This window comes from Sorex fumeus, unplaced genomic scaffold (assembly GCF_029834395.1).
Source record: "Sorex fumeus unplaced genomic scaffold, SorFum_2.1 ptg000034l, whole genome shotgun sequence".
Classification (NCBI taxonomy): Eukaryota; Metazoa; Chordata; class Mammalia; order Eulipotyphla; family Soricidae; genus Sorex; species Sorex fumeus.
The window spans coordinates 30,401,023-30,419,331 of record NW_026606091.1 but is presented as its reverse complement, the minus strand read 5'-3'; the positions used below and the strand labels follow the sequence as shown (position 1 = coordinate 30,419,331).

The following is an 18,309-nucleotide window of genomic DNA, read 5'->3' as shown; positions in this document are numbered from 1 at the left end:
CCCCGGTGCAGGGTGTTCCCCGTCCCTGAGGCTGTGTTGCTTCTGCAGGTGCAGAGAGCAGAAGTACGATTATGAAAGTCTGCCAACGACGTCCGTGATCATCGTGTTTTATAACGAAGCTTGGTCAACCCTCTTTCGCACCGTTTACAGTGTCCTCGAGACGTCCCCAGACATCCTGCTGGAGGAGGTCATCCTGGTGGATGATTACAGCGATAGAGGTGCCCGGCCTCCCCTCTACCCTGCCCTGGCCTCCGCTCCCCCCACCCCGCCCTCCCTTGACGCCCATCCTCCCCTCCCCTGCTCTTGCCTCTGAGCTCTGTCTGGTTCTCACTGTAGACGGATTCTAATTGAAAGCTGTGCTGGGCTGTTCTCTGGGAGGCTCTAGATAACAGTGATTTACAGGAGATAACAGGGAACGTCTCCGTGCAGTTGGGGTATGGCTGTAGAGGGCAGGTGTGGGAGCAGGTGTGGGGGACAGGTGTTGGGGATAGGTATGGGCTATAGGCATGGGGGAACAGGTGTAGAGGGCAGGTGTTGGGGGGTGGGTGTGAGAGAGAGGTCTTGGGGACAGAGGTGGGGGAGAGGTGTTGGGGGCCAACTGTGAGGGAGGGTGTGAGGGCAGGTGTGGAGGCAGGTGTGGGGGCCAGGGGTGGGGACAGGGGTGAACACTCACCTTCTTTGGGGTGCTGTCCTCCCTGGGATGCCCCAGCCTTGCCCCTCCCCTCTCTCTCTCACTCCCGCCTGTACTGAAGGGTGTCCAGGGGACTTGGGCAGCACCTAGTAGGGGGTCTCACCTCCCACCCTGCAGAAGAACAGTCACCTGGCCACACCTGGCTGCAGGGGACGCTCAGGACTGTAGTCTCGCTTGTTTGTTCTGGGGCCCGCTGGGCCGTTCTCCGGGCTTGCTCCTGGCACTGTGCTCAGGGCTCACTCCTGGTGTGCTCAGAGGACCAGGTGGGGCGTTGGGGATCACACATCTTAACCTGGGTGACTGATGTCTTTGGGGTGGTGGCCATGTGCTCGGCTGGAAATCGTGGGAAGAGTATTCGGGGTCATTTAGCGTTGCCCATGACAGCGTTGCCCATGACAGAGTGCAGGGCAGGTGAGCGTGAGGCGATGCCGATAGAACCAGCTGGGCACCAAGTCCTGACAGTCCTGAGACCTGGGAGTCTGGGTCCAAGGGGGGCACGTGGGAACGTTGCTGGTGGTTCTAGAGTTCTCCATCCCAGCCTTCCCTTGCCCGGGCAGGGCGGGAGTGAGCCGGATGCACCATTCTCCTCCCCAGAGCACCTGAAGGAGCGCCTGGAAGCCGAGCTGGCCCACCTGCCCAAGGTGCGCCTCATCCGTGCCACCAAGAGGGAGGGCCTGGTGCGCGCCCGGTTGCTCGGGGCTTCGGGGGCCAAGGCCGATGTCCTCACCTTCCTGGACTGCCACTGCGAGTGCCACGAGGGCTGGCTGGAGCCGCTGCTGCAGAGGTGCGTGGGCGGTGCCCAGTGGGAACACGGGAGACCCAGGTCCGTGGGCCTCGGGTTCGGCCTGGCTGCCCCGTCCCCCAGTCTCAGTCCACGGCTCCATCCCTGGTCACATGATCAGGGACCCTGGTCTGGGAGCCTTCGAGGGCATCAGGAGCTGCTGTACCCACGGCTAGCTGGTACAGGGGAGTTGCTTTTACTGCCGCTGGTCAGGTGCCTGAGTCGAAAAGTGCTGCCGTGGGCAGAGAGGCCAAGAACAGGATGGTGTGGATCTTATCAGTTCACAGCCCTAGGCAGCACATTTTGGTCGTCTTTCCTTCATGCTGGGCTGACTTTCCCAGGTCATCCAGTACCTGTGTTGCCTGGGGCTCGTCAAGTCTGAAGGGACCCACAGAAATGGTGATTCACAGTAATTTCTCTTATGTATTTATTTAATATTTATTTTTTGCTTTTATGGGTCGCACCCGGCAATGCACAGGGGTCACTCCTGGCTCATGTACTCAGGAATTATTCCTGGTGGTGTTCAGGGGATTCTATGGGATGCTGGGAATCAAACCCGGGTCAGCCGCGTGGAAGGCAAAAGCCCTACCCACTGTGTTATGGCTCCAGCCCCTGTATTTTTTTGGGGGGGGAGTTGTGTGTGTGAAGGGGCTTACCCGTGAGTGCTCAGGGCTTACTCTTGGCTCTGCTCAGGGATCACTCCTGGTGGTGTTCAGGGTACCACATGGGGTGCCGGGCATTGAACCAGGGCAGCCACCTGTCGGGCAGGCACCTTCCCTGGGGTCCTGTGTCTCTGGCCCCCACCTTCCTTAGCGTCACTAGGAAACCATGAGCAGAATCATGGACAGGAAGCAGATGGCCCTCGCCTGGGTTATTTTTTATCTTCTTACCCCTGTAGTCTTCAACTACGCTTTTAAGTATCATTCTTTGAAAGGGTTTTAAATGCAGGGGGGAGGGGAACCACTCCAGGCTGCCCTTCCCCCAGACCCACCTTACTCCCTCCACTTCCTCCCTCCTGATGCTGCATCACTGTTGTCGGCCACCCCCAGACTTCTCCAGGTGGGCTGTGCCCCCATGTGGCGTGGACAAGGATGCGGGGGGGGGTTCAGGGTCTGCGCAGCTGGCCTCTGGAGCACACGCACCCACTGTCTTCTCTCCCAGGCGTGGGTGTCCATCATCTGGCCCCCAGCCTCACCCTGCTGCTCTCTACCCTCCCCATCTCTGTCCTCACCCACTCTGGCTTCCTTCATGGCTTCTTTCTCTTCCCCAACTTCAAAGAGGGTCCCAGCAGCTGGACTCCCAGGGGCCCAGGCCAGTGCCAGGGGCTGAGAGCAGAGCCATCGTCGTGTCTCGCTCTCCCTCTGAATCCCAGGCTGGAGGGTGGCATTGGGGACCGATGCCATGCAGGGTCCAGAAGCAGGGGACCTGAGGGCACACACTGGGCCTCAGTGGGAGCGAGCACGGCTTGGAAGGGGCGCGGGCGTTCCCGGTCACTCCGGTCCTGGCCATATCTGGGTGGTGTGTGAGTGTGTGTGTGTGTTTGTGTGTGTGTGTGTGTGTGTGTGTGGTCACTGCAGGATCGGGGAGGAGGAGACGGCGGTGGTGTGCCCCGTGATCGACATGATTGACTGGAACACTTTTGAGTACCTGGGCAACTCCGGAGAGCCTCAGATCGGTGGCTTTCACTGGTGCCTGGTGTTCACGTGGCACGTGGTCCCTGAGCGGGAGCGGAAGCGGATGCAGTCCCCCATCGATGTCATCAGGTCAGGACTGGCTGGGAGCGTAACACCCCCCCCCAACTGCAGCAGACACCCCGCGGGAGGGCAGGGATGCTTTGCTGGGGCCCCACCTGGTTTTGTTCTAAAGCATCTGCTGATTATTTTTTTACTCTACACCCACCCCGCTCTAAGTGTGGGGTTCATATTCATTGGCCTATTTTGTTTATTTAAAAACAAAGGTGAGGGGGCTGGAGAGAGAGTTCAGTGGGTAGGGCGCTTGCCTTGCAGGAGTTTGCCCTGGGTTCGATCCCCCAGGCACCCTGTTATGGTTTCCCGAGCACCGCCAGGAGTGATTCCTGAGTGCAGAGCCAGAAGTTGCCCCCGAGCATTGCCGGGTGTGATCCCAAAGCCAAAGCCAAAACAAGATAAATAAAAATAGGGTGAAGTATGTATCCTAAAATGTACTGCTCTGACCGTTCTTAAATATATAACTTGGGAGACTCAAGCGCGCTTTTCCCTCGACCTCGCAGAATCTCTCCAACCGTCAGGCGGTGTGTGTCAACCCCAGCCCCTAATGGCCTCTAACACACCCCCACAAAAACTTTCCCCCTTCCAGACGCCTCACGCGAATGAGGCCACCACACTTTGTCCCTTCGCGTTTGCCTTCTTGCCGGTCCCGAGATGTTTGCCTTGGGAACCCATAATTCTGCCTTGTGTCAACGTGGCCGGTTTTGTTGGCCCCTTCACCTCCGGTGGGTGTGTCCGCCTTTCAGGAGTTGTGTGCCATGCCCCGGGGAGGACTGATATCACAGGTGCCCTGCCCCCTGGACTGGTGCCAATCTCCAGGGCCCGAGGTGGCTGGCTGCCACTTCCGGCTGTCCAAGTGGGCGTGGGGTTCTGGGTCAGGTGGCGACTCCATGGTGACGACTCTGAGCACTTAGTGGCAGGCCTCTGTGGGACTGAAGCCAGTTAGGGGATGGGTGAGGGCGCAGGGTGAGGGCGGCCGAGAGCCAGCGTTGGTCAGTGGGTGAGCCTGGGTCTGAGCCCGGCTGCTCGCGTTCTGTTTCATTTGTTTGGCTTAGTTTTCGGGCCACACTTGGTGACGCTCGGGGTTACTCCTGGCTCTGCACTCAGGAATTACTCCTGGTGCCTCGTGGTGAGGGAGCTGGTGGGCACAGGATGGGGTGCAGGGACCAGGCATGTGTTAGGAGGCTCTGCAGACTTCCCCATCAGAAATGCGGGCGCAGGAGAAGACGGAGGCTGAGACTGGGGGGTGGGGGGACCTCCGGGGCTGTGGGGGGATTTGGAGAAGCTGATTGACATCTGGGAAAAAGGACGGATTGAGGGTGACACCCGGATTGCTGGAGTGGCCACTGGGGGTCCGCTGGCATTGCTCCTCACACAGCAGATTTAGAGACTGAGGCAGAGGAGGAGGGATCATGTGTCAGGTCACAGATGCAGCCTGTGATGTGGAGACATACTCCCTCCCCCCCCAACCCCCTCCCCCAGTGCACACATATGAAGACATGTGCACAAACCCACACACATGGACAAATGCAGCAGCTTCATGGTCAGTTGCCTGCCCCTCCCACAGTCTCATCTCAGTTTTTTTTAATGTAGGAGTACTGCTATTTATTCAGCCACTGATTAGCTGATTGAATTGTGCATGAACTCCACACATCATCTCAGCTTTCTTGCGTGTTTCAGTCACCCTGTTCCCTAGACTTATACCCTAAAGCCATGTGAAATTGCTCTCATGCTGGCACCCCTCCCTCCCTCCCTCCCTCCCTCCCTCCCTCCCTCCCTCCCTCCCTCCCTTTTCCCTCCTTCCCTCCCCCATTCCTTCCTTTCTTCCTTCCTTCCTTCCTTCCTTCCTTCCTTCCTTCCCTCCCTCCCTCACTCCCTCCCTTTTTTCTTTGCCTCCCTCCCTCCCTCCCTCCCTCCCTCCTTCCTTCCTTCCTTCCTTCCTTCCTTCCTTCCTTCCTTCCTTCTTTCCCTCCCTCCTTCTGTCCCTCCTTCCTTCCTTCCTTCCTTCCTTCCTTCCTTCCTTCCTTCCTTCCTTCCTTCCTTCTTTCCCTCCCTCCTTCTGTCCCTCCCTCCTTCCTTCCTTCCTTCCTTCCTTCCTTCCTTCCTTCCTTCCTCCGTCTCTCTCTCCCTCCCTCCTTCTCTCCCTCCCTCCTTCTCTCCCTCCCTTTTCCCTCTCTTCTCTCCCTTCCTTGGTCTTCCCTCCCTCCTGTTCTTCCATCCCCCACCAAGGAGTCCCACTGGCCTTTTCCCGTGTACTCTGAGCCAGCAGTGCTGGGAGGACCCCCCAGTGACACCACAGGGACCCGGCTGCCACCAGTTTCCCACACCCACATCTGCACTCTGGGGTGCTTCCCTTCCAGCTTTCGACCTGAGCCACCTCTGGGGGCCGGGGAAGATGCCATGCCTGCTCAGTGGGGTTGAGGGAATCGAGGGCTTCAGGAAAATGTGCTAGAATCATCTTTCATGGCCTCCAGCAGCCCCCAGCTGCATCTGTGAGTGCCTGGGCTCTGCTGTGAGACCACCACCACCGCCCACCCCGCCACCCTCCCAGCCATGTGCTGTCTCCGCCCTCTCTCCGGGTCCATCTGCAGCTGCCGGGGTCCTCTCATGCTTAGACTTTGCCCATGCTGAGGCCTTCCCAGCACCGTTCATTCCTCTGTACTGGACACGCCCCGGGCCTGTACCCTCTCCGCCCTGGAAACAGCTGTCCCTGCCCTTGACCCCTCGAGAGCACATGCATCACACCAGTTCTGTGATTATTTGGAGGGGTCTGGGAGCTTCCCCAGCTAGGACTCCCAGCAGAGCCCCCCCACCACCAGTGCTCCCAGACTGATGAAGGCAGATCAGGCCTGGGTAAGGGTTCCTGCGGCCGGCACTGAGACGCAGGTGTTGCAACTCTTCCAGGTCCCCGACAATGGCTGGTGGGCTGTTTGCTGTGAGTAAGAAATATTTTCAGTATCTGGGGTCTTATGATACAGGAATGGAAGTTTGGGGCGGAGAAAACCTCGAATTCTCCTTTCGGGTCTGTCTCTCTTTCTGTAGCCGTGCTTGTCTGTCTCTCTCTCTCTCTCTCTCTCTCTCTCTCTCTCTCTCTCTCTCTCTCTCTCTCTCTCTCCCCATGCCTCTGTCTCTCTGGATTTCATGAAAACCTGTTGGGCTTTCCCCCGCCTTGGCCTTTTGTCCAGTGTCCTGAGAGTGGACACGTGGACAGCCTATATATGTGCTTCTCTCATCTGACCTTCTCACAGAACGTGCTTTTAAGTAGAAAAGCAGGAGGCAGGGAAGGAACCTCCTAGGTCCCCTGATTCTTTTCTTTCCCTCTGCTGCCCTGGGCTGAGGTTGGCCCCAGACACAGCATCCTGCCTCCTGGTCCACCTTTGGTCGCCAGAATTGCTGAGCTCTTTAGGAAGTCGCCTCTGTATGTATGTAGCAGGGTGACTTTCAGAGTCTGACACCGAGAAGGATTCTCGGGAGAGCTTGTTAAAGGGGTCAGGTTCAGTGGCTGGACGTGCAGGCCGGAGCAAGAGTCACATTCTAAACGAGTGACCCCCTGAGTCCGCCCTCTGCCCTCAGAATCCCCGAGTGACAGTTCTGTGAGAACCCCCGCCATTTCCGTGGGATTCCCAATGAACTTGTGTCTGGCATATTACATTTCAAGACCATATGCCATTGGTCGTGCTTTTTGATGATGTTAAAAATTTCTGTTTAATTTTTTTTTTTTGGCTTTTTGGGTCACACCCTGCGATGCTCAGGAGTTCCTCCTGGCTCTGTGCTCAGAAATTACTCCTGGCGGTGCTTGGGGGACCATATGGGATGCTGGGAATCAAACTTGGGTCAGCCGCGTGCAAGGCAAACGCCCTACCCACTGTGCTATCGCTCCAGCCCCTCTGTTTAATTTTTGTGAGAAATTTTTTCATCTTTTCTGCTTGCTTGTTTTGTTTTGGGGCCACACACAGTGGTGCTCAGGGGTTACACCGGGCTCTACCCTCAGAGATGACTCTTATCTGTGCTCGGGGGACCATATGGGATGCCGCGGATTGAACCTGGGTTGGCCCCATGCCAGGCAGTGTGCTCTACTCGCTGTACTAGTGTTCTGGCCCCTGGAATTTGGAGCGATGGCACAGCGGGTAGGGCGTTCGCCTTACACGCGGCCAACATGGCCGACCCGAGTTCGATTCCTCCGCCCCTCTCGGAGAGCCAGGCAAGCTACCGAGAGTATTCGATATGCCAGACACAGTAACAACAAAGTCTCCAATGGAGACGATACTGGGCCCGCTCGAGCAAATCGACGATCAACGGGAGGGAAAAGTAATAGAACATCCCAGCTTTGCATAAAGAGTGAACCAAATAGAAATTTTATCTTCCACGCAGGGCTTTCCTTCTCCCATCGTAAGGTACTGTCCTTTTGGGTCTTATTTTTCAAAAAAAATTTTCTTTTTGAATTTGGTTGAAACCCAAACTCAGGGCTCACTCCTGGCGGTGCTCAGGGGATGGTCGGAGCTGCCAGAATCTGAACCTGGGTCAGGTACATGCAAGGCAGGTGCCCAACCCCATTGTACTGTGTCTCCAGCCCTTCAGCTGCTTTTCTGGATGGTTCATCCTGGGGGCCAGTGGTGGGGTGTGGTGGTTCACACCCCTCTGCCCTTGCATGAGTCTACCTCGTTGGGTTTTGAGGTGTGCTTTTAATGGTCTTTCTGCCTCTCCTCCAGGTGCCAGGCTGCTCTTCCTGTGTCTGGCAGTTCCTCTTTCCCCCTTCCCAACTTCTCTCCTTCCTAGCTGCTTTCCTCTCTTCTCTGGCTAGGAGATCAGGTAATCCGCCCATGTGGACTGTCACCCACCCACGGGCTCCTGGCCGGGCCCACTCTGGGCCCTGTGAGCCCCGCGCATGAGCAAGCAGTGCATGGGCTTGTGGTCTTGGTTCTGGTGGCTAGACCTTGGGGCCGCTCCCTTGTTCTTTGGCTGCGTTCTGGAGCCCGCGTGTGCATGGGGGTGGGTGAGGCGGGGATGGGCGGTGGGGTGAGGAGTGGGGTGGGGGGGGTCGCCTGTTTCATGCCCTGGAGGGTGCACTCTCAGCAGTGTCTCTTTGGGTGATGCTTGGTGCCCGGCCTCTGTCCTCAAGGGACAGCCGTGCCGATGGACCCGCTCCCCTCACCCAGCCACTCCGCTGCCCTGCAGATCTGGCAGTGCGGTGGGACCCTGGAGACACACCCCTGCTCACACGTCGGCCACGTCTTCCCCAAGCAAGCTCCCTACTCACGCAAAAAGGCTCTGGCCAACAGTGTCCGCGCTGCCGAAGTGTGGCTGGATGAGTTCAAGGAGCTCTTCTACCACTGCAACCCCCACGCACGCCTGGTGAGCTCCTCCCACCCGCCCCGTCTGCCTTCACCCCTGCAGGCCTCCTCAGAACCAACCCCCCCCTTCCTCCTCCCTCCTCCCTCCACCCTCCATGCCCGCACATCCACTTCCGGAGGCAGAAGCTGCGGTGGGCCTTGGTGAGGCCAGTGGGGGACTGCTTGATTCCTCCATGGTTATGATGACCCTCTGCTGATGTCTCTTGATGCCCACCCGGCCTTGAGAATCACACCCAGCAGCTCATGCTGCCCACCCCAGGTTGGGGGACCCTGAGCTTGTTGCTTCTAGGAAAATCAGGGCTGGGTTTCGGCTACCTCCAGCCACTGCATGTTCTTCAGATCGTGGGTATTTCTGTCGTGGAGGGGAGGTCAGGCCCCATGCCATGGTCGCCAGGGCCTCTTCCAGGCTCTGCACTCAGGGATCATGCCTGGTGATTTTTTTTCTGGGAACCAAATGAGGTGGCAGGGACCAGGGCAGGGTGGCCACCTGCCAGGCAAGCGCCCTGCCCTTTGCATGAGCTCTCTGGTTCCTTTTTACTTTTGACCCCCACCTGGAGGTGCTTGGCGTCTACCCTTGACTCAGTGCTGGGGGTTCCCTGCCGTGCCGGGACTCGGACCTGGGCCTCCTGTATATGCTCTTGACCATTGATCTATCTCTTCAACACAGAGTATGTATGTGTGTGTGTGTGTGTGTGTGTGTGTGTGTGTGTGTGGTGCCGGGGATGGGTCATGCATATGTGCACTATCTCATCTCATCCCAGCCCCGTCTCTTGGCTTTGCATGCGTGTCTACCTCACCCAGCCTTCCTCAATCTGTCCCATTGAAGAAGTGCTGTGTGTCCAGGGATGCCCACAGGGCTGGGGTTTGGGGCTCCCATCATGTCCTAGGTGCTTCATGACCATCGAGGTGCACTGGGTCTCCCCAGGCTGGAGCTGGGCAACGGGGAACCCTGTGTGTGTGTGCGCGCGCATGTGTGTGTGTGTGTGGGGGGTGGTACCCCGGCTGCCACAGCTCTCTCCCTAGGCACCCACCCACACCTGCACAGCTAGGGCTTGGGGGCATCATCACGCCCCAGGACTGGGGTGGGGTGGAGTGGGGGACTGTGGAGGACCTTCAGGCTGACCGCATGGACCCCCCTTAGGAGTCCTTTGGAGACGTGACCGAGAGGCAGCAGCTCCGTGAGAAGCTCAAGTGTAAGGACTTCAGGTGGTTCCTGGAGAACGTGTATCCTGAGCTGCACGTGCCCGAGGACCGGCCCGGCTGCTTCGGGATGGTGAGAGGGCTGCGCCCGGGGGGGCTGCCGGCAGGGTCCCCACGCCCTGCATGAGGCAGGTCCTCGATGGGGTCCCTTGGGCTCCCCAGCCCCGGCCCTCTCCCCGGCTCTTCCCCTCCCCCGGCTGGCTTTGGCTCTCAGCTCGCTCACGTGGGAGCATGTGAACGAGAGTCAGGTTCTGCCTGTGATTTTGTGCATGAGGAGACTGAGGCTTGCCTGGACTCTCCACACCACCTCTACCCATCACATCACTTCACACCCGAGTCTCAGTGTCTGGGCCAGTTAGTCATTCCCACCGCAGGGGTCCTTGGGGACCAGTGGGGGGGTACAGGAGGATGGGGCAGGAAAAGGAGAGTCACTTCTGTTGTTCACCAAAAGAAAGAGAAAAGAATTCTTTGGGGGGGGGGGGCAGAGAGATAGTCCCGGGGTTAAGGTTAAGCTTTGCCCTCTGTATGGCCAACCCTAGTTTGATCCCCTTTACCAGACGTGGTCCCCTGAACACCGTCAGGAGTGGCCCTTGAGTACCTCGAAGTATGGCCTAAACACCCGTTCCGCCCCACCTCCAAACCCTTGCACACAAATGGGAAGTATTTGGGCTGTGGGGGTTGGGGTTGGGCTTCACCCGGTGGTGCTCAGGGGTCACTCATGATGTTGTTGGTGCCAGACTGAGGCTTGGTTGCCTGCCTGGCAAGTGCCCTCACCCCCCAGACCCTCTCCGGCCCCAGTGCGCCATTCACTCTTGAGAGAAATCACGCCAAGGTAGAGACTCCCCTCTCCTGGGCTGCACGGCTTGGCGACGCTGCTTCCCCCATTCTGGAAGCCCTTTGTCAGCGCCCAGCGGGCTCTGAATACGTTCAAATCCTTGGCCACTGTGAAGTGTCCAGGTCTCCCGAGGTGCTGAGAGCATCAGGAGGCCGCCGTGGGCTGCCTGCCCCAGGGAGTGTGTCACTCTTGCTCACCCTGCCTCTGTCTCCTGCATCCCCACCCCACCCCGTCCCACTGCATTTCTCTTTTGTCCAAGCGCAGCCCTGGAGGGGATCATGGGACATGATGCTCTTCAGGCCTTTGCACGTGACCAAACTGGGCACTATCCCCAGCACCCCATAGGATTCCCCACCAAGCACCACCAGGTGTGATCTCTGAGCACAGAGCCAGAAGTAAGCCCTGAGCATTGCTAGATGTGATGGTCCCCTCCTTCCCCCCCAAAAAAAAAATCCAAAATGAATAAATTAATAATAGGTAAAAATATCAGAAGCTCTTATTTATTTGTTTATTTTTGGTTTGGGGGCCATGCCTGGCAGTGCTCAGGGATTTACTCCAGGCTCTGCGCTCAGGGATCACTCTTGGCGGTGCTCAGGAGGTCTTGTGGGGTGCCGGTGTTTGTCCATGTGCAAGGTCAGCCATCTGACCTTCTGTACTATCGCTCAGGTCCCAGAAGCTCTTACTTTTGGGCCTAGTTCTTGTCCCGGGCCCTCCTCACTTGCTGTTTCTCCTCCCGCAGCATCCTGGGTTGACTCAGTTGTGTGTAAACCTGAACTGGAAACTCCCCTTATGTTTCTTGGTAGCTCCACAATAAAGGACTGCAAGGACTTTGCTTTGACTATAATCCTCCTGATGAAAACCAGATTGTAGGGCACCAGGTTATTCTGTACACCTATCACGGCCTGGGCCAGAACCAGGTAGGTGACGCTTCTCTCTGGAAAAAGGAAGCAGGGGGCCCTGGATTCAAGGTCTTGGGAGCCTCTTAAAGAGGGAAATTGGGGAAAATCTATGTGTGTTGTTGTTTTTTAATTTTTTTTATTGAATCACTGTGGTATACAGTTACAGGGCTTTCATGATTGAGTTTCAGTCATACAATGATCAAACACCCATCCCTCCACCAGTGCTCATTTTCCACCACCAATGTTCCCAGTGTCCCTCCTGCCACCCCCATCCCCTGCCTCTATGGCAGACAATTTCCTTCTTACTCTCTCTCTGCTCTTGGGCATTATGGTTTGCAGTACAGATACTGAGAGGCCATTATGTTTGGTCCTTTATCTACTTTCAGCACATCTATGTGTTTTTTAAAAAGTGAATATTTGACCTCTTCAATTTATATAGGTAATAGAGACTCATTGTAAAATATTTGAGAAATAGAAAGTGAAGCAAATATGCCCGAGAGGAACTGGAGAAACCGCCTTCGGATGAAGATGAGTTTCTTGTCCCTCTTTCTCCTATGCAGACTCTGGCTTCTGTGTTTTAACTAATTGTCATCATTGAATGTTTATGGTTTATACTTGATGATTTCCTCTTGCATGATCCATGCATGCTCAGATGTCTTTTTTGGGAATATTGTGCCTTTTGGCCTCTTGGTGGGTCACATCATGTAGTTCTTTGTTTGTTTTTATTTTTGTTTTTGAGTCACACCTGGGGTTACTCAGGGGTTACTCCTGGCTCTGCACTCAGGAATCACTCCTGGCAGTGCTCAGGGGACCATATGGGATGCCAGGGATTGAACTCAGGTCAGCAAGGCTAACACCCTCTCCACTGTATTATCCCTCTGGCCCTGCACCATGTAATTCTGGAGCAGTGAGATGAACTGATTCTCTGCCTGCAAAGGTAATACAACTCATTGTAGAACATCTAGGAAATAGAAAACGAAGCAAGCAGTGCCCGATAGGACCCAGAGAAACCCGTTTGTGCAGTTATGACTAACCGTGCACCAATACCTACAGTTAGAGGAAGAAAAAGGAAAACCCTGCAGATCTGGGTCGGCTCAGGAGGGCACCTACTTGGCCGGAGATGCTCGATTCCAGCACCCTGTCTCCCTGTGTGACCCTGGCCTGCCCTCTCCCTGGCAGTGCAGTTCCTGCCTGCACAGGACATTTTAGTGATTCCACGGTGCCATTGCCTTGGATCAAACTCCCTCAAGTTTGCCGGGAAGAGGCAGAAAAGCCCAGAGAAGAGAAAGGGCAGCTCAGGCCTCAGAGTTGCCCACTCGGCTACTGAAACCGTCCATTTTCTGGCCAGCTCAAGGGTAGGGACAGCGTGGGGTCTCAAACACCCAGGGAAGAAGCAGAGCATGAGAAGGGGGCCTTGGGGAACTCTGGCCAGGCACTCCCAGACCCTCAAGACTGGACACTCAGGCTCTCTGCCTGGCCCCTGCGCTCTGATCCCGCCTGGTGTCCGTCCATTTCTCCATGGCCGACAGTAACCGTTGCCCACAAACGGCTCCTTTGCAGTTCTTCGAGTATACATCCCGGAAGGAGATCTGCTACAACACCCACCAGCCCGAGGGGTGCTTGGCGGTGGAGGCGGGCGGGGAGAGCCTGATCATGGAGCTCTGCCAGGACCCGGTCCCCGAGAACCACTACTTCCTCCTGCACCCGGTGAGTGGGCAGTGTCATCTGTGCTGTCAGTCTTGGGGCTGTAGTAGACCCTGGAAGTCTCAGGGAGGAGCGGGCACCAGGCATGCTGGGATAAGGGACACCTGGGAATGGGGGTGGGGTGGGATGGGGAACTGTTGGCGCCTTTGTCTTGCAGGATCCCTAATGCTTTGCCTGTCTTCTCTTGTTCACTTGAAGTTGCTGGGGGCTGGGCGGGGCTTGAGACCAGCCTGGGGGCTGCTGCTGCTGTTGCTGGAATGGGGTCTCCTTAAAGCAGATGTGAGGGCAGATCCTGCAGGGGGAGGGTTGGGGTGGTGGGGAAACTGTTCTACTTCTGTAAACCTCACCCCCATTTTCCCCAGCTCTGGAATCAGGGGGAGCGGAAGGGGAGATGGTTACAGGGGTCACCAAAGCACACACCTAGCCCTGGATTTATCCCACGTGGCCCCTCCTGAGCTTCACCATTTGCAGCCCTGGAGGTCCTGAGCATCACTGGGATGGCCCTGGTGGCCCCCAGCACTGCAGGACCTAAGCATCACCTCCTCAGTTCTTAGCATTCAAGCAGATGGCCTGCTTGGCCCAAATCTCCACTGTTTTCTATCCCAAGAGTGGTCTGGAGGACCCCCTCCAGTAAATAAATAACTTAAGAGGTGAACCAAATAAAACGAGGGCAGTACCCATAGCTTTGGCCAACTCTAGGAAGGACTCGGTGGATAGCCGGCAGCTTCCTTGGAAGCTGTCAAGCCCAGGCAGGGGCGCTAAGTTGTCACTTGTAGCACAGGGCCAGGCAGGGATTTCCTAAGGTGCTTGTCCTGTGGGCAGCCATCCCTGGTTCAATCCCTGGCACCACCTCTGGTACCCAGGCTCCTCTAGAAGTGACCCCTGAGGACCCTAGTATCCCACCCCTCACAGAAATGTTCCTTGCAGTGTACACTACCCCCGCTGGGGTCTGTTCTCCATCACTGTGGATTTGGAGCGGGCAGTGGATGCAGGCCCAAGAGGCACTAGGTCCCTCAGGCTGTGACCCCCTCTGCTGTGGACTCTTGAGGTGATTTGTAATTCGGCTGTACCTTTGGCTCATTCAAGCACGGTTTGAGCACTGTAGAGGAGACAAATAATAAGAATGAAAAAGGAAAAATAACCAAAAAAAACCCCCAAAAAACCTGTCCTCTTTCCTTGGATTCGTTCTCAGCCTGGCCCCAGGGATGGGAAGATTCTTCTGTCATACTTACAAAGGGTTCATTCTATGTATGAGAAGAAAGTAGAGGACACTTTCTGGTAGAAAAATGTTACAGTTAGGAATGAGAAGTGGAGTCTGGAAGGGTGATGATTCTTGGGTCAGAGGGAGGCTGTATGACAGGCTGTACCTCTGTGCCCCAGACCTTCTGGGTTTCTTCACCCAGTGCAGACATTTCTATATATATATATTTCTGAAAGGACAAAAAAAAAAAAGATCCACAGGCTTAGGAAAACATTTTAAAAAAAATTATTTTCAAATTTTATTTTTTTGGTTTGGGGGCCACACCTGGCGATGCTCAGTGGTTACTCCTGGCTCTGCAATCAGGAACGACTCCTGGCAGTGCTTGGGGGACCATCGGGGATGCCAGGGATCGAACCCGGTTCAGCCATGTGCAAGGCAAATGCTCTCCCTGCTGTACTATTGCTCCGGCCCTGCAAGAACACATTTTCAGGAAAAATCCTGTGAGCAATCACTTGTCATTCTCTGAAATTGCCTGTGATCTTTCCTAGGATGGTTCTTTGTTTCACGAACAGTCGAAGAAATGTGTTCAGGCCGAGAAGGAATCCAACGACAAGTTTGTCCCACTCTTACGGGACTGCACCCTCTCAAGCCGTCAGCAGTGGTTCTTCCAGGAACAGATGCTATGACAGGCGGGAGCACACTGGAAGTGAGGGCCCTAGCTCCTGGGCCCAGCAGAGAGGGGCCGGGCTCCCCGACAGAGCGCCCACTCAGCTGCCTGCCTCCGATGCCGTAGGTTAAGGTGGGGTGGGATTCGGTGCATACTGTGAATGCACTTGGTACTGGTTTGGAAACACTTGCCACGGTTCCCAAATACCCCCGTTTTCAGTAACCATCAAATGTTCACTCGTGGTTTTCAGGGAATTAAAATTTTCAAATATTTTTCTATTATTTTTTCCTATTGTGTTGTTTTATTTCCTCTAGAAAAGAGGTATATAATTCAAGTTGGTATTTGCAGTAGTTCCCAGGGCATGTCTGCATGAGTTCCCAGGAAATCAGACTCACGGCATGTACTTTGCATCCCTTGGTACTACCTCACACGCTGGGTTGGGTGTTTCCTCCCTGTAGATAGGTAAAATCTGGCATTGGTTCCTTCTGGGCATTGAGAGATTACTGACGTATTTACGTATTTAATAAAAAGGCGATTTAGTGGGGCTGAAGCGATAGCACAGAGGGTAGGGCGTTTGCCTTGAACGCGGCCAACCCGGGTTCGATTCCCAGCATCCCATATGGTCTCCTGAGCACCGCCAGGGGTAATTCCTGAGTGCAGAGCCAGTAGTAACCCCTGTGCATTGCCAGGTGTGACCCGAAAAGAAAAAAAAATGCTATTTCGTTATTTATTTTGGTGGAGGCCACACCCACTTCTTTGTCAGTCTCGTGGGGAAGAGAAAGTTTTCTGTGGATTTCATAGCCGTGTTTTTCAGGGGTTCCCATAATATTCTTTCTGAACTTATCACACTCTTTTCAACTTCTTCCTGTTATTTCCAGTAAAAGACAGCACATTTGCATCAGTAGAATTGTAACCCTCCCACCCCCACTGTGATATCATGGAATATTTTTTTTTTATTTTGCTTACTTTTTTGTTGTTGTTTTGGGGCCACTTCCCGCAGTTCTTAGGACTTACTCCTGACTCTGTACTCAGGAATCACTCCTGGCAGTGCTCAGGGGACCATATGGGGTGCCAGGGATTGAACCCAGGTTGGCTACATGCAAGGCAAATGCTCTACCTACCATGCTATCACTCCAGCCCCACATTCTCTTATATTACCCATATATGTGCCATTTGCCTATATGTAGCGAGTCATTTTTCTCTTGCTGCTTTGAGATTTTTCTGTGTGTGTGTGTGTGTGTGTGTGTGTTTTAACAGTTTAGTATGTCTCTTGGTGTAAACATAGAGTGATAGCACAGCGGGAAGGGCACTGCCTTTCACACAGCCGACCTGGGTTCATCTTCTGAAATCGTAGATGGTCCCCCAAGCCCCACCGAGAGTGATTGATTCCTAAGTGCAGAACCAGAAATAACCCCTGAGCATCTCTTGATGTGGCCCCAAAACAACAAAAGAAAAAAGAATAGATGTCTAGGTGTAGTGGATTTGTGTTTATCATCCTTGGGATTCACTGAGATTTTGAGAAAAAGAGCTTTAAAAAGTCAATATGGGATGGTCTTCGTCTTAGCTTTTGCTGCTCCTTTCTCTGTTCTTTAAGTTAGATAATGTCTAATGAGTAAGCTTTTCATTTCACATCTTCTGCCATCTCAAACCTGTTGATATCATGAAGCTTTTTTTTTTTCTTTTTGTGTCACACCTGGCAATGCACAGGAGTTACTCCTGGCTCTGCACTCAGGAATTACTCCTGGCCGTGCTCAGGGGACCATATGGGATGCTGGGAATCGAACCCGTGTCAGCCAAGTGCAGGGCAAACGCCCTACCAGCTGTGCTATCTCTCCAGCCCCAACATCATGAAGCTTTGTGAGTTTTTTTGGTCTTAAATTTCAGTTACAGTACTTTCAACTCCAAATATCTCTCTGGTTCTTCAAACATCTGATGATGTCTGTTTCTCTGCTGAGATCCCCAATATATTGATTTAATGTTAACACATGTTCCATTAATCCTTTGAACAGATTTCATTAGTTCTCAGAATATATTAATAACAGCTTTGAAAGATTTTATGATTCAGCAACTTAAAACAACTCTAAAAGGCCATTGGTAGTTTTTAACCCCTCTCCATTAGCATGAGTTTGCTGCTGATTCAGCCAGTAGGAGAGGGTGTGTTGCTAAATGATATTATTTCTTTTTAGGGTTCACTGAATTAAATCAGGTCTACCCAGTATAATTTCCTTTGTTGAAAAAGATTTAAGTTTTAAGTTAAAAGTTAAATTGAGACTTAAGTTCAGAGTCAGCTGATGAGGTTAAAAAGTCAACTTCATTTGACATTAAAAAACTTAAAAGTTAAATGATTAGCGGCCTTAATGCCATCCTACAAAATTTGTTTTTTTAAAATGTTATCCCACTATCTTCCAGGTTCTGCTCACTCTCGAGGGGAAGGAACTGTGGGGGCCAGGACACAAGAATTCTGCAGATTGGCCTGGAATTTTGCTTTCCCTGGTCCAGTGGGTTATTTGACTAATATTGTAGATGATGCAGGTGCATTTGGAACTGGCTTCAGAGGTGCCCCTCTTTCTGGAAGATGCCTGCTTACAGGTGAAAAGATTCCCTTTTAAAAACCTGTAAGAATTCCCGGGGCCGGAGTGATAGCACAGTGGGTAGGACGTTTGCCTTGCACGTGGCTGACCCGGGTTCGATCCCCAGCATCCCATATGGTCCCCCAAGCACCGCCAGGAATAATTTCTGAGTGCAAAGCCAGGAGTAACCCCTGAGCATTGCTGGGTGTGACCCAAAAAGAAAAAAAAAACTCTATCAATTCCCAAGAACATTTTCGGGGACTGAGGGTAGGGAACCATTCCCGGTAGTGCTTGGGGGTTACTCCCATCTCTGTATTGAGGGGTTGCTCCCAGGGATGTTGGGACCAACCTTCATGCAAAGCAGGTGCTCAGTCTCCCAGGAAACTGAACCTTTGTTGCTGGACAAGCCCCTTTTTGTCAGCTAGGCAGGATTCATTTTATTTAAACGGGCTACTTGCATGTTTCTTGATGGTCAAATATGGATGAAACATAACATTCCCAATTCATTGGCTTCCTTTTTCTCCTTCGGCAAAGCAGTTATTTTCAGGCTTCTTACGATGTGCACAGACTTACCTGTACCTTGAGAAGAGGCAGGACCCGGCCCAGGAGGGGAGATGCTGCCACCTCAGAAGCTCCAGGTGGTGCCAATCTCATGGACCAGGGAT

General features: G+C 54.1%; 1 protein-coding gene across 1 annotated transcript in view; it reads left to right on the top strand.

Moving 5' to 3' along the window:
• Positions 1–15,093, top strand: part of LOC130026625 (polypeptide N-acetylgalactosaminyltransferase 12-like) — a 58,106-nt gene extending 43,013 nt beyond the window's left edge. Inside the window, exons 9-17 of the mRNA XM_056117459.1 lie at positions 49–218; positions 1,286–1,475; positions 3,050–3,235; positions 6,122–6,239; positions 8,393–8,569; positions 9,710–9,841; positions 11,407–11,520; positions 13,063–13,209; positions 14,956–15,093. Coding sequence (XP_055973434.1) covers positions 49–218; positions 1,286–1,475; positions 3,050–3,235; positions 6,122–6,239; positions 8,393–8,569; positions 9,710–9,841; positions 11,407–11,520; positions 13,063–13,209; positions 14,956–15,093 — 1,372 coding nt within the window. The remainder of the gene's footprint in view (positions 1–48; positions 219–1,285; positions 1,476–3,049; positions 3,236–6,121; positions 6,240–8,392; positions 8,570–9,709; positions 9,842–11,406; positions 11,521–13,062; positions 13,210–14,955) is intronic.
• Positions 15,094–18,309: the final 3,216 nt, after the last annotated feature.